Below are 16,369 nucleotides of genomic sequence, written 5' to 3' on the forward strand. Positions count from 1 at the left end.
CAAAACAGAAAATCAGGGAATAAAGGGACAGAATGCAGCGGAGAGCTACGCTGTGCCGACCGCACGCCGCTCGTGGCGAACGTGCGTCTGTGTCACGTCGGAGTGAGAATGAGCGAGAAATGAGGCCAGAGCGGATAAATAAACAAATATTCATGAGACGTCGCCTCCCTCACCGGCCGACACGACAGGAAGAGAAGAATAAAGAGAAATCCAAAGTTGATCCGTCTGGATGGCAGTTCTCCGGGACAGAGCAGCGGTTCTGATTCGGAGCTCAGCTGGGCAGGATTGTCTGGGTCAAAGTTGATTTCTGCTCCAGTTTCACCTTTCGGAGACCAAACAGCCTCTGACCCGAGCAAGCAGAGAGTGGGCCTGCTGTCCGCTGAGGCCTGCGCCACCCGAACACTCGGACCAGAACCCCAGATTAAAAACAAATCCACACTCACTTCCGGAGTTTGGTAGAAAATACTCATAGCTTTATTTTGAAAATTTATTTTTATTACGCTGTACTTTTTACTTTTACTTAAGTCATTTTCTGGCGACTCTGGTATGGGAAACGTGGGCAACCGCCCAGGGCGACATCTTGTGTGGAGCGGCATCAGTAAAAATGATTTCTATGGGTCCAATTATGTAGAATTTCATCACAAAGTATCCATTTGTGATAAATATCGACAAACTTCATGCAAAAATATGTTTTCCCCGGTGGCCATCTTGATTTTTTTTTTATCTGCTAATTGTATTTTTTCTTTTCAAATGCAGCGTTCTGGTAACATCTGTGCCAAGTTACGTTTTATATCCACATGTGGAAGATTTAGCTGAAATATTCAATTATTTTCTTTACTACTTAGGTCTGCAGTTAGTCGATATTCCCCCCATAATCAACTGATGGATTGATCAGATATCTGGGGGATTTTTAAAGCTTTGGATATTGTAAAACTTCAACCTGCTCCAAGTTTTTCCATTTGAAAGTTAATCTGAATCCACCAAACGAGCATCAAACAGCGCAGTGTAATTATGACAGCGAGTGAAGAAAACACCCAGGAACAGCGAGGATGGATGAGGAAGTGAGAGTTCGTCCTCTGAGAGGAAGCAGCTGCTGGATCAGCACATCGCTAATAGTTCAGGCTGCTTCAAAAACCTTCCAGTAAAAATCCCAAGGAGTGTTTTCCACATCCCAACAACAGCTGCAGCAGCAAAGATTGTTTTCCAAACGTGAAGGCGAGAAAAAAATCTCCGTGGTACGGTGCATGCTGGGTGAAAACCGAGCTCAAATGTTTCAGGATCCAAGAACGACAGGCGTCGTTTGAACATGTCAAGATCTGCTGTTTTTTCTTCCCCAGTGGAATCACAAAGAATTTTCAGCAACACAAAGGCTGCAGGGTTTCTGCAAAACACAGAGGCGTTCAAGATAACAGCGGCCTGACATCACTCAGCAGATCAGTCAGCGATCTGGAGGAAACGTGTTCCTATAATGCAAATAATTACAAGGAGACGCAACAGAGGCCAGCTAATGCGACGGCATGCTGGGGTAATCCAAGAAAAAAGGAGCAAAACTGAGAAATGTTTGGATTAATCTAAAAAAAAAACTTAAAAATCTCCAAGTTTGAAAAGTTTAAAATTAACTTGGAAAAAAGCTCAGAATTTTTAGATTAACTTCAGAGAATTTCTAGAATAAAATGAAAATTTCTGAGCTTGAAAAGTCAAAAGTTAGCTTGAAAAAAAAATCAGATTAATCTCAATGATGTCCTAGAAAAAAAAAGAACATTTCTGACTACAAAAAATTCAAAATACGAAAAAAAAAAAAACAGGAATTTTGAGCTTAATTGGAGAAATTTTCTAGAGGTTTCTGTTTAAAAAGTTGAAGAAATTGCTTGAAAAATATCGAAATTCTGAGATTAATCTCGAATTATTATTTTGTGTTTATTCTCATATTACGAGCTTACAGTGTCGAGCATCTTTGAGCGTCCTAATAAAACGCCACATGAATCTGATATTTCATTTCATTTTGACTTTTTTCTCCTGTAACTTTATTCTTATTTTACGTTGTTATTTTAATATTACGATTTTATTATTTCGATGGTATTTTCGTAATTCAATGACTTTATTCTCGTATTATTGTTTCTAGTATATCCCTCTGTCTGCATTGCATTTAGATAAAATTTTAATTTTATTGCGCCACACTTTGTGCCCTGAAGGGAAAAAAGAAAACACGCCTCTGCTCTCATCATGGCTGCCTTGTGACCGGAGGTGCGGTTTCCATGGCAACCAGGGACTAAGCCATGCGCTAAAGTGTCGGCCATTCTCAAATTAAGGACACCTTCACAGGGCGTAAAGCACAGGAAGGCAGCAGAAGTTTGCATTAACCTCGGCAGGAAGCTGCTGGAGGACGCCGGGTCGATAAATCACTCATTCCCCGGCGGCGAGCGGCCGCTGCGGTTCTCAGTCTCCCGGGAAAAGAAATAAACAACTTTCATGTCTGACAATTTTATTTTACATGATGCGATGAGCAGAATGACCGGGCCACGAAACAGAAACTGGTGTCGTCAAATCAGCATCAAGGCGACATGACGGTGATAAACCGCAGCAGTATGGCAAGCCGTTCTATCACAAAATACAAAAAATGCATTTTGACTATCCCGAATGGTAATTTAAGATTTCTGCATTCACATTCTGACTAGTAATAATTCAAAAATATCTTTAATTTCATTTTAATGACTCAAAATTCCTTTGAAGAAGTTGTACATAACGTCAACGGATTCCTAATGACAAAGACATGTGGAACATTATTATACGCTAAGAAAATAAAAAGTTAATTACAAGAAGTCAGTTTAATGAGAATAAAGACATAAAATGGGAAAAAAGTCACAATATAACTATTCTCGTTTTACAAATTTATTCTCATTTTATGGACTTTATTCTCATAATTGTACTTCTGATTTTTTCTCAGTATGTCTCTAACACTCTGTCATCTAATTATGACTGGTCAAAATAACATTGCTATGTATCTGAATTAAGATGCGTGTACGCCCCTTCTGCTGCCACTGAGCTGTCCAAACAACTGCCTGCAGAATTTTGGTTTTCTTGCCCAAAATTGTCAGAAAATATTACAACGTAGAAAAATGGAAGACAAAGACGATGCAAAACTTTGTAAACCTGGAGACCGCTTCAGAAATCTGGCGAATAATTTCATATTTTTCTGACAAACATGATGCACTTTGAAAATATTTACAAAAACCTTTTTTCTATTTTTTTATTGTCTTATTGAAATACAAAAGGTTCTACGTAAATCTGTGACGTTTTGACTAAATAAATCAAAATATTTATTTAACATATCAAAAATGCAATTTTGACTCCCCAGAATGTTATTTTGAGAAATCTGAAATAGAAAAGCTGCCATTAAAAATAATGGGAACTTTACTCAGACTTCCTCTAAATATATTTTTAGAGGAAATCTGAGTAGTCAAAATTAGTTTAGCCTTATTTGCTTTCAAGACATCTGCAATTTAACTTGAACAGTCTAATCTATTTATGTATCTAAAATACATTTAAGACCTTTTTTTTAGAATTATGACTAGTCAGAATGAAAAGCAATATCTTAAATTGACCTTATAACTAGTCATGATTTAATTGCAGATTAATTGAATTAAAGCTTCCATTAAACTTAATGGTGTCATTTATACCAGTCAGAATGTAATTAATTAGAGTTAGCTATTTGTTTTAGTCAAAATATAATTAGTTATTTTAATTTTATAGTATGTCTAATAGTCATAAACCAATTTCAGAAATCTGGATTGGAAGTGTGTCGAAGCAGATTTTATGATAAGACGGCTTGGCGTAGTGATGGTGACTGCTAGGTGACACAGTGGCACAGAAAACACTCCTGCACGTCTCAGAGTCACAGCAGCCGTCATGTGAGAAGAGAAGCTGCAACATTTGGCTTCCAACGCGCTTCCTGATGGGGCTGTGAAAAATAATAGCAATAACGACGCATATAAATTACAGACGGTTTGATGCTCTTGGCCCCAGCAATGTGGAGAAAATTAGCGCCGGTGCCTCAACACATGCATCATTGACACCATATGTATCAATAATGCATTAAGCTCTGCTATTGCTTCACTGCTATTTTTAAAGAGGAAGGAGGGTGGGGGGGTGTCGAAAAAGAAATTAAGTTGTGCAGGGCTTACAGAGGGCTGGTAGAGCCGAGGTTAACATGTGTGCAGAGCGGCCCTCAGGGACCAACACGGCGCTGGGTTTGTGGCGCTGCTGGCCAGAGCGAGCCTGGAGGAACGCAACCACATCTCAGATTACCTCACCGACCGTAAGGGAGCAGCTTCAGATCATTTTCATACACAAGGTTATGACTAACAACAGGGTCAACACCAGTGGTGAGCCTGCTAGCTAAAAAGTTAGCTGCTAACACCAAAGCAACAACCATAAACACTAGTTTTGCTAACACTAAAAAGCTAATCACTAACATTAGTTCAGCTAATGCTAAAGCAATAACCATAAGCATGTGTTCTTCTAAAACCAAGCTGCAAATGAGAAACATTAGTTCTGCTAATGCTAAAGTGCTAACCATAAACATTTACTCTGCTAGCGCTGAAGCAGTACTTATAAACTTTAGTTCCACTAATGCTGTGGTTATAATCATAAACATTAGTTCTGCTAGTGGTAAAGTACTAATAGTGAACATTAATTATGCTAATGCTAAAGTGCTATTCATAAACAGTAGCATTGCTAACACTAAATTGCTAATCATGAACATTAATTCTGCTAATACTGAAGCATTAATAATAATAAACATTCATTATGATATTGCCAAAGCACTAATTATTACCATAAACAGCTCTGCAAATGTTAAACACTATAATTAGCAGAAGCTAATGCTGAAGCGCTAACTTCAATTCAAATTATATCTACCCTCAAAAGACTAAAACAAATTGCCGGGTTTTCATGAAGCAAATTTATTTTCATAATTCCAATTTGTGCAATTTTATGGTCAGTGTAAACACAGCTAATGCTAATTCCATATTTCACTTTCTCCGCTGCCATCGCTAAAACTACAGGCAGACTAAAATTTTAAATCAGCGCAGAAAGCTGACATCAAAACTGGTGTTCGCTGATTGGTTGAAATTCTGCCAGAGAAATCAAGCTGAATGGGGGAAATCTGAGACGGTGCAGCAGGGAGATGAGAATCAAAGACAATTGCATTGGAAGGCAACGACTTAGCTAGGAAGACGCTGACTGCTCATTTGTGCTCCACAGAAACCCGATAAATATTCCTCAAATAAGAGTAGCTCTACTTCAACATAATTTTACTGAAGTAAAACTAAAAAGTATCTGTCCAAGAAATTACTCAAGTAATGGTAAAAAAGTATTTGGTAAAAAGTACAGATTAACTGATCACATGATCAATCATTTAATGTTTAAAAAATTACATCAACAGACAGACCAAAATATAAAGTTAAGTGGGCATTTTGGTATTTTAAGGAACAAAATGCCAATAATTTATATAAGCAACAAAAAAAATAAAATAACATCGGGCAAAAGAAATTTCTACAAATCTGTTTTTTCTTTTCTATATAAAAACCTCTAAACTGCAGGTGTGTGTCTGTCTGGTGAATTTTGATTAAAACATGTTTGTTTTTCATTCAAACGGTAGAAAATCCAGAAATTTTACTTAAGAGTAGAAATACTTCATAATAAAATGACTCAAGTAAAAGTAAAAAGTAAATATTTTTCCAGAAGTTACTCAGCTGAACGTAACTGAGTAAATGTAACTAGTTATTATCCGACTCTGTGCAGAGGCAGAGCAGGAGGAGCAGCTTAAGCAGTGGAAAAATATCCTGTCCTTACTTAAAGTGTCAGTGAGAGGATCATAAAAATTAGCCCGAAGCAGAGAGAGCGAGCTGGGATCTAAAATGGAGGTCTCAGTGCCCCTCCTCCCTTACAGGCCACCTGAAACCTCAAACGCAGCATCTTTACGCCGTAAACACCTCTAATCGTTCAGATTCCTCCGCCTCACACAGCAGCACAACAGGTTTGTTTTCATTCCTGCAACAAACACCTAAATCCTGGCGATTCTCCGCCTCTTCCCTGAACGCGCGGCCCTTCCTGCACGGCAAACACAGCATTTCCATTAGATTGTTTGGAGCGTGTTCGCTGCTCCGTGACTCAGACACTGCAGCAATGTGACTGCGTGTCTCCAGCCTCAATAACATAGCCTCTGGTTTGTGCCACTTCAGAGGCGCCTGAGGGGGCTGCCCGCCGCTTACAGACGCCATCAGCTACTGCAGCTGCCGGGGCGCGAGTCCACGGCCCAAACCGCGTTTTTAGCCTGTGATGCGCACAAATACTGACAGAAAGCTACACACGTATCCTTCCCCAGGAGCGTGCCCGCCTGATAATTTCTGTTATTTGCACACACAGTTAGATGAATATGGAAATAACTTTGGGGGGGGGGGGCTTGTATCCCCTCTGCTGGGAGAAGGAAATGCTAATAGCTTGTGCAGAGAATGAGTGTTAATCACAAGTGTAAGGTGCATAAATTTGTTTAGCAATGGAGCGGGGAACATGCAAATTAAAATGTTTTGAAGTGGGGTTGTGCGGAGAGTTTAGGAGTAGACAGCATCTCACCTGCACTCACTCAAGAGTTGTAGAGTTGGGTACATTTACTTGAGGAAAGTTTTGAAAAAAAGAAGTTACTTTTAGGAGTACTTTTACTACGTTGTACTTTTTACTTTTACTTGAATGGTTTTATTATGAAGTATTTCTACTCTTACTTGAGTAAAATTTCTGGATTTTGTATCCACTTTTATAACCAAAAATTCACCAGACACAGACGCACAGACCTGCAGATTCTGTTGAAGTTTCACATCGAAATAAACTGATATGGATTTTCTTTTTCTTTTGCCTTCATTTGCCATTTTATAATTATGTTAATTATAAGATTTATTTTCAAAATTTTCACATAACTATATTTTGGATGTAATTTTTAAATACGAAATGATTGATAATTAGTTACTCAGTACTTGAGTGGACTTTTAACAAAATGCTTTTTTACTTTTACTTGAGTAAAAATATGTTTAAATAGTGCTACTCTTACTTGAGTGCTATATTTGGGTTCTCTTCCCACACGAGAAGAAACTTGGATATTTATTCTGTACCCAGAATGCATTGCTGTAGTTCTACAGTAAATAGTGTAAAAATCTGTTAATGTTCTGCTACATTTAGCAACTCTCAACAACGATAAAACTGAAACCATGATTTCCAAAGAATCACTTCCTGAAGTGCAACCGCACAGGTAGGTGTGTAATAACTCATTTGATCCTGTAGTGGGCGACAAAAGTGACATTGACACAAGATGGGTGTCACCACAGCTGAGTTTGGCATTTTAGCATCGGCTTTTGCTAAAAACCATGGCTTTATAAAACACTTAAGCTAGTGGAAATAATGTTTAGCAGTGCTTTAGCATTAGCTTGTTCTAAAGTTAATATAGTGCTTAAGCTAGTGAAACCAATGCTTATGATTAATGTCATAGGATTAGCTACTGGTACTTACCATATTGGTATTGTGCTATAGCATTAGCTAAACTAATATTTATGATTAGTGCTTTAGCATTAGCTTCTGCTAAATACCATGTTGGTACGGCTCTTTAGCAGAACTAATATTTATGACTTGTGCTTTAGGGTTAGCCCAGCTAGCTTTGTACCACTGTAACCTTAAGCATTTATGAAAATAAATGTGATGCTCAAGTGACAAAAAGTAAAGATTTAGAAGATGATATTCGCAAGATTTCTTTGTCTGAACTGAACTTGTCTTCAGATTTTAGTCCATTCAGTTTTTCCACCTGGGTGTGACTTTAAGGCAGCTAATGCAGTATTGTGGCTACATCTTCAAGTAAATGTACGAGAGTTAGCGGCTTGCTAAAATATATTGGTGTGAAATGGGAATGGTTTAAAAAACATGAAGTTCTGAACTGTCTGCTCTCATCTGCTTAGCATTCAAAACCCAAATCAAGACGCTGTGATAAGGGGCTGTCGCAGCAGCAACAGTTGCCAGGGAAACCTGATGGCAGGATGAGGAGGAAGAGAGGGAGGAAGAGGAAGAGCGGAGGGTGTTTAGCATGAGGACACGGCTCTAATGCTGAGGTTGATTTGCTGCCGCTGTAGGAACACGGGCCGGCTCTGCGAGATGCGGCGCCTTTCAGAGGATCCGACAAACAAGTGGGTGAACGGGGGGCAGACGCCGGTTGGCGCATTAGTGCGTTGTCACGGCAACGAGGCGTTGACATAGCAGAGTCACGCTCTGAGCACTACGGTCAGCGATGACATTCACAAATGTACACGGCGAGCCTTTTTTTTTTCCTGTCCCTCTGTGCAGAAACTAAATGTAAACAGAAAAAAACTAAATAAAAAAATAACCACATTCGCTACAGGGATACAAACAGTGATACAACGATTAGAGCTGATCAGAGGGTGACGAAAATAAAAAATAACTAAAGGAAACAGCCACCGAATTTTCACAAACTTCAACTGCCTTTTTTTTATGTGCCAAGTTTTTTTAATTTTTCAAAGTGACCTCTGCTAACAGAACATCTTTCAGCATAATCAGCTAATAATAATAATAACAATATTACAATAAAGATAACACGTGATTTAAAAAATAAAATCAAATCAAACTAGTTAAAAACAAAAAATGAAAAACACTTAGAATAATTCTGTTTCATTTTTTTAAAAGAGATCTATAAGATTCTATATTTTTTTTCATTTAGTTGTCCTTTTTCTTTAGAAAAAAATTCACCCTCCATTGAATTCTGCACTAAATGCATCTCAGCCTCCAGCAGACCAGCGTCTCTTACCTTTTTAAAAAAATGTCCGTCCATTTTCGCCCCCTGCTGCCATCAAATCCACTCTGCAAAAAGGTGCAGTCTTCGTCCGTAATGTCAGACAGCATGAGGGTCCCATCGGACGGGGTCAACCGGGGTCAACCGGGGTCCAGGAAGCCATTTTACGAGCCGGGTCAATTCCTGCTGATGAGTTCGCTTAAATCTGCCCAATGAGATCAGCGTCATGTACGAATGAAAAACGTCTTTTCTCGGCCATCTGTGCAGTAACAATAATACTCACGTGAGCAATAATGATAGCACAGTAACATTAATGTCATTAGCATGTCAAATTATTCCAATGTTTCATCATTTTAAATGCATTGATGACAAATAAAGCTAAATTTGTTATCATTATTACCGTCAGGATTATCATTAGTGCCACCATATTCGATGCGCTTGTGGTTTTGCAGCAGACAGCAGAACATTTCCGTTCTCAAAGACCCTGTTTCTGTAGGCAGGAGGGAAAACGGCTACGAAAAAAAGTCAACACCAAAATAATTTCTGTTTTTTTTTGTTTTTGCCAGGTTTGCGTTGTAACTCCGCTGTTTCATGTTTATCCAGAGGAAGAGCAGTTCGGAAAAGTAGTAACCAGGGGTTGGTCTACTAAAACGACAGGGCATGTTTTTAAAACTTTTTTTTTTTAAATATATATATTCTTCAGTCGTCGTAGTGGTCACTCATTTGCTTGATAAAGATTTTTCATAATTTATTTATTTATTTGAATGAAAATATATTTACGGTATATATAATATGTATCTTCAGTTTTTTTTTTCATATCTCCTTAATCTTGTCCTTCATTCCTTCGTGATATTTCCCCTCTCCCAAAGAAGACAGTAACCAGTAAGGTGTAAAATTGAAAAGCCGTGATAAAGCGAAGAGCAAAACCACTTCTTGTTCCTCCGATATTCCAAGCGGCCTTGCTGCTCTGCTCTCATGTCGCCTCTTCTGAAAACCTGGGACCGCCCGCTCGCACAAATCATTGTTTGTTCCCTGGCTTTGCCAAACACTAATCTGACAACGTGTTCAATGGCCATTATCACGTCTCCCTCCAAATATATACACTGAATGCATCTGGAAATGTACGAAGCAATCTGTATACATCCTTGAAGGGCTCGCCGCACGCGTGCATTGTTCACATCTGTCCGCTGAGAGAAAAGGCTTGATCTCGAGCTTTGGCAAAGACCGTATCACGCTGCACACAATGAGTAATTCTGACATTTGGGACTGTGCAAATGCTGTTTAAGGGACTGGTCTACTGTCTCCTTTTGTCTTACTATCTGTTAACAAAGGGCCACCACAAAATAAAGGTTATGTAGAGCCTTTCTAAAGATTGTCCCTAAGGACATTGGGCTACAATCACTCTCAAATGGTCTCTCTTTAACATCTACTCTGTCTTACCTCAAACCTTTTTAGATTTGAGTCTCTTGCACATTTTCCTTTGAGCCACTCTTAAAAAGCAGCGGCTCATTCTGGCCTTTTCCCATCAGGCCTTTCAGAGAGCTGTGTAGACCCAGCTGAGGCAGGGCTACGGTGGAGGGCAGGGTGCCACAAGTGGACGTCCCCCCACCGGTGCTGGATGGGACCTGGGAGCAGGATATGCTCTGCGACTGAGAGCACGGCGAGGGGTTGTTGTTGTTGTTGAGGCCCACTCCTGACCCTGTGCCCATTCCCAGGCCCATCATGTTGCTGTTGAAGTGATGTGTTTTGTAGTAGTGGTTGAGGTGATCCGACCGTGCCAGGTTGGGTAGGTTCACAATCTCCGGGTGGTGCAACCGAAGGCTCTGGCTCCCGCCTATTCCACCGCCCGCGCTCTGTGTCACAGTGGATCCTCCGGAGATACCGCTGCCCCGGCCACTTGCCCCGGGTCCCAGCTCGTCCTCCACGTTGATGATCTCAATGGCGCGAGCAGGGCCGTGGTGTTTGTGCAGCTGATGCTGCTTCCTCAGCTTGTAGAACACCACCAGCATCACTGCTGCCATGAAGGTGATGGCTACAAAGCAGCCAATGATGATCTTGGTGGTCTTCATCACATCGTCCAGGCCAGAGAATCCCGGCTCCGTGAACGGCACAGTGAACGTGGGTTGAGTTGTCCGGGGAGAGGAGGACGACCAGCCGCCAGCCAGAGAGGAGGCGGTGGTAGGAACCACTTCTGGCAACAGGTCCGAAGGAATGGGAATGCTGGCCTCGTCAATGGAAACCTGTGCATAATCATTAGCTCCTCCGTTATCTGTTTCCACAGTAACGGTGGTGAAATAGGTGTAGTTGACACTGGCATCAGCAGCAGACACGTTGAGAACGGCGGTAGCTGTGGTGTTTCCAGCAGCGTTGGTGACCATGCAGGTGTACTGGCCCGTATCCCTCAGGGTGACGTTTGTGAAGTTCAGTGTGCCGTCGTGAAGAACGGATATCCGCACCCGATAAGACCCATGGGTCATCAGTGTGCCGTTAGGCGTAATCCAGTTAACTGACGTTGTGGAGGTACTTGTGCGACACTTCAGCTCAGCAGCCATCCCTTCGGTGACATTGAGGTCGGTAGGAGGCTCTACAATGACAGGAGCAAAGCAGGTGAAGTGGCTCTGGTCAAGTTCCCCAATGTACTTGCCCTTGAGTAGTGGAGGAGCATGGCATCGGGCACAGCAGGTGGTGTTGCTGGGCACCGTCTCCTTCAACCACCAACTAAGCCAAAGTACATCACAGTTGCAGGCCCAGGGATTATGATTGAGGTGCACCCTCTCCAGCTGGTGAAGGGGTGTGAAAAGATCATGAGGCAGGGAGCGCAGTGAGTTATGGGACAGATTAAGCTCCTCCAGGTTTTTCAGGTCGTCGAAGGCATTGCGCTCAATGGCAGAAACCTGCGAGTGCATAAGCCACAGCTTCCGAAGAGACACCAGACCCTGGAAGGATCCCGGACGAATAATATCCAGACGGTTCCCCGACAACTCCAGCTCTTCCAAACGCACGAGAGGCGTCAGCTTAGGAATGTCTTTGAGCCCACACATGCCCAGATTCAGGTACCGTAGATTGACGAGGCCCACGAAGGCTGCATCTGAGATGTATTCCAACTTTTTGAGCTCCCCCAGGTCCAAGCGACGCAGGGAGGGCACTCGGTTGAAGGCATAGCTCGGGAGGGTCTCAATGGGGTTGTTGCGCAGCCACAGCTCCCGCAGCTTGCTGAGGTAATCAAAGGCCTGTGTTGGCACCAACGTGAGGCGGTTGTCAAAGAGCTCCAGCGTGTTGAGGTTAGGGAGGCCATTGAATGCCCCGATTTCAATCTGGCGTATCTGATTCTTGGAGAGCTGGAGGATTTCAAGGTGCCTCAGCTGCTTGAAGGTGTCGGATTTGATGACCTGGAGGGACAGAAGAAATGAGAATTACTGAAAAAATAACATGTAATTTACAAAAATAGTTAAAACAGATAAAACTCATCAGTTTTTGTCAGCAAATAAGGTTGCATAATACATTCTTACTATTACATGAAGCAAAAGGCAAGTGAATGATTTTAAATTATTTTTTTACATAGAACAGCAGTTTTACAGAAAAAGTCATGGTGGCAAAAACATCTCATTAGCTTGATTTGCTAAAAGTTTTTTGCCTGGTCACAAAACAAAACTGCAAATAATGAGGAAACGAGGAAATGTATGTAAACTTAATTAATAAATAAATATCTGACATATTCTGAAAAATAAATAATTTTTGTTGATCTAAAGTTTCAACTCAACAGAGTTGGTTAAAGTGAAATATAGATACAGTGTACTGATCAGCTGAACGCTCAAACATGGTACATTCTTTATATTTAAAATTGCCTTTAAGGGCAAAACTTTAACTAAATTTATTTGTTTATCCCAAATTTTGCTTTACTTTTTCCCTCCTATGCATTTTAGTTAAAAACTATTCCAGCAGGACGAGTTTTAGCTAACACATATGAAATTTATCTCACTATTTGTGACAGAAGTTCAGTTTAATTCTTGATATTTTACCTCATTTAGACATTTATACTTCTGTTTAATTTTTTTTGCACAATGTTTTCTGTTTTTGCGTTAATTTCCTGAGCGCCTGTGGACTGTAACTGGACCCCCGCTGAGCGGCTCACCGCGACTCGCGCTGTGAAGCCGTGCCCAGCCAGGCGACGCATTCGTCAGGCGGCCGCCACCACACACAAACTTGACCTTTGTGTAGTGCATGTGCAAAAGGTCAGGCATTGCTCAGCGCTCGCACAGCAACAACGTCATCATGGATGAACTTCACAAGCCTTCGCCCGAGGAGGAATCGACATGAGCATACTTAAGCAGAATATGCAAAACTGCTTCACTGATGAAACCTGAAGTTTTGATTGTGATTCATAAATTTAAAGGTAATATTCTCACCACCTTTTTACATAAATAACACCAGATTTCCTTGTTTTTTCTATTTTTTCTCAAGAATTTCAACTTCTTGAATAACGTTTAGTTAGTTTCGGTCAAATTAGGAGTACCTTACTTGTACTTGAGAGTTTTTTTTATTAACCTCCTTAATGCTGATAAATAGTGAGGCAGTAAAATCCAAATCAATACATTTCCGCTACAAAGAGCCCTTCGTGTCGTTTTAAAGATTGCAAACAAATGAAGTTTTATAGTTTGCTTTTCTCACATAAAAACGGCACTTTGACGCAGCAAATCAGCAGCGTGTCGGCCGAGGCGGAGTGACAGTGACCGTGTCGGCCTTCCTCCCCGTCGCCCACACTCGGGTTAATTGTGGCCATTAATTCAGACTGAGTAGGTGTGTCCAAACTTCTGCTGGCTGCAGAGAAAATAAAACTAACTTTGAGCTGCTTATTACCGTACAAATAGAAAACTGAAGGCGAGAAGGAATCAGCAGTCTCAGCAGACTGCAAAAACACAAAGTTTTACTTTAATTTTTCACAAAACACGTTAAAGTTGGAACTGGAAAACATTTTAGAAATCCAGAATAAAACACAACAAGCAAAAATGATAAATGAAAAAGAAAGTAAAGCTGCAAAAACAAAATCTCACCAAGTAACTTTGGTCTAGTTTGTAAAGTAAATAAGTTAAAACAGTTGAAATAAGACAAAATGAGCTTAAAAGTAACTTTTCAGATTTAGGAGCATTTTTAAACAAATAATTCCTTAATATTGATGAAAAAGTTTCATTGGCAGATTATTATCCGGTTAAATGAAAAAGTACCTTTTTCATTAAAAGAAAGAAATTATTCACTTGGTAAAAAACACTTGGAAAGATTTTGTGCTTTTGCAGTGAAACACCACAAACAACTGAAACCATGAATGATTAATTGATTATTGCGGCAGGCTTTCCCACTCTGCAAAAACACAAAATGTTGGTCTAGTTTCCAGTGCAAATACCTCAGCACACTTTAAATAAGACAAAAATAACATAACTTTTCAGTAAGATATACGAGTTCGTTTTAAGCCAATAACTCTTTAATATTCATGAAAAAGTTCTAGTTCCACTGGCAGATTATTTAACTTATAACAAGACAATTTCCCCATGATTGTAGTGAAATAATTATTTCAAGATATTTGCTGTAGAAACTAGACCAAAATGACTTGGAGAGCCTTTGTGTTTTTACAGTGTAACAGCCAATGTTAACAGACCAGGAACGCCTGACCACGTCAGAAACAACCAGACCTATTTACATCCACAAAGGAGGCAGAATTAGGCCTTCAGCTCCAAACGGCGCTCCTCTAAGTCTGGAGAACGTTTCACAATATCGCGGCACAAATGAAATGCTTCCTGGAAACACAATGACGAGCGTTTGTGCAGATCCGGCTGGAGAGAAGTCAGACACAGAGTAAGTTAGAGGAGCTGAAAGGAAGAGCCTGAAATCTTCTCCGGTTTATTATGCGTGTGTCCTGAGTCGGAGCGCCGCTTTTTCAGTATGTGGAGCAGAAGAAGGGAGGGTGATAGGCAGTGAGAGGAGGAGGCGAGAGGAAGGAGGGTGAGGATGTTAAGAGAGGGTGGAAGCTGTCAAGGCTTTACTCTCAGGGTACTCAGTGGAGGAAAAAATAAGCCACTGAATCTAGGATGCCTTCAGGTGTTAAAACATTTTTAGATTTTTAATTATTTCAAGTGGAGCTGCAGGATACGGCAAACCGAATCAAATTTTCTGGGCTGAAAACAAGATGCAATAAATACAGTTATTATTATTTCTTTATTTCTCGCCTGCTTGTTAACAGCTTCCCTCTAAACCTCAGTGTCTAAATCGAGTGGCGTGATGTCCCATTTATGCTCCGTTAACATCACATAATGTTTAATAAGACGTTTTCTCCAACATTACCAGTGATGCTGTGGAAAAATTTAACAATCTCCAGGATATTCGTGGGTTTTCATTAGAGGAGATAAAATGTAACGGAAACTAATCTAAAAACCACAAAAGAACAAAACTCTGTCAGCAACATGAGGATGAATCCAATTACAACAACAAGAAAACTGCAGAGGAATCAACTGAGCGGAAATTCAGTTTCCTCACATATGAAGAAACTGAATGTATGCTCTGTGCAGGTGTATATATATATATATATATATGTCTGAGGTTAAACAATCCAGCCTTGCAGTCCTGCAGCCACACACACCATCCTGGCGCTCCAGATAAATTGGTAATGCATACAAAAGCTGCTTCGTGTTGTGGAAGGGAGTCTGGCTTTGGTTTCATAAAATATTCCCTCAGTTCAGCAGACGCCTGTGTCCTTTTCTATCATTTTAACCTCTTTCTCCAATGTCTTTTTAAAAAAAAATATAAGCGTGCAAGAACCTTTCACAGTCAAAGCACAAATACTTTAAGGTTAGGAAGTAAACAGGACGATGACAAAGATTTACGTTGTTTCTTGTTAAATAGAAGGAACTTGTTCACAAACTGCAGATCGATGTTGCCTGGTGAGGATGTACTCCTCAGTACTGTATTTGTTGAAAATGTAGGGTGTGTTCACACCAGCTATGTTCAGTCCTCCTTAATAAAACTTTATTTTCTTTGCTTTGAAGGTCCGGTTCATTTGTGGAGGTGTGAATGCATAATCAGGTTTATAGTCCTGATTATAGTCCTGATTCAAACAAACCTCAGTCTTGGTTTGTTTGAAGTGAACTCTGGCATAAATCAAATGCTTCATGCCAAGTGGACCGGATACTGCTCCAAAAGCAGGAAGAGAACAATACTGCAGGGCATTCTGGGTAAATACAACCAAAACAAACATGGTAGGTTAGTGCCAGCAGGAGAAATTACTTAAAAAAGATAGGAGAGAAATCCTACAACCCAGGCACGGAGCTATAGGAGGGGCTGGGGGGGCTGCTGCCCCCCAAACCGGGCCGGATGGGGGCCTGGGCCTGGAGGTGCCAGGGAGGGAGGAATGGTTTCAAGTAATTGAAATATGTGATTATAGACAGAAAGTGTGCCCTCGCCTGTTGAGAAGGGTGTATTTAATGTTAAAAACACCTCCCCCACCCCCACGTAAGGGGCCCGGTGATTCCTTAGGGGCCC

The 16,369-nt window shown here is 40.7% G+C and overlaps 1 protein-coding gene and 1 long non-coding RNA gene across 6 annotated transcripts in view; one reads left to right on the forward strand and one right to left on the reverse strand.

The window, feature by feature from the left end:
• Positions 1–9,388: 9,388 nt before the first annotated feature.
• Positions 9,389–16,369, reverse strand: part of lrrc4ba (leucine rich repeat containing 4Ba) — an 80,055-nt gene continuing 73,074 nt past the window's right edge. For all 5 annotated transcript variants that reach the window (XM_015021834.1, XM_015021835.1, XM_015021831.1 and 2 more), the window contains one exon: positions 9,389–12,231. In XM_015021834.1, the coding sequence (XP_014877320.1) occupies positions 10,294–12,231 (1,938 nt within the window). In that variant the 3' untranslated portion in view covers positions 9,389–10,293. The remainder of the gene's footprint in view (positions 12,232–16,369) is intronic.
• Positions 14,491–16,369, forward strand: part of LOC106939446 (uncharacterized) — a 19,518-nt gene continuing 17,639 nt past the window's right edge. Inside the window, exon 1 of the long non-coding RNA XR_001422847.1 lies at positions 14,491–14,689. This is a non-coding gene — a long non-coding RNA (uncharacterized LOC106939446). The remainder of the gene's footprint in view (positions 14,690–16,369) is intronic.

The sequence above is a fragment of the Poecilia latipinna genome, unplaced genomic scaffold (genome assembly GCF_001443285.1).
Source record: "Poecilia latipinna isolate Pla-1442-1.1 unplaced genomic scaffold, P_latipinna-1.0 Scaffold2875, whole genome shotgun sequence".
NCBI classification, from domain to species: Eukaryota; Metazoa; Chordata; class Actinopteri; order Cyprinodontiformes; family Poeciliidae; genus Poecilia; species Poecilia latipinna.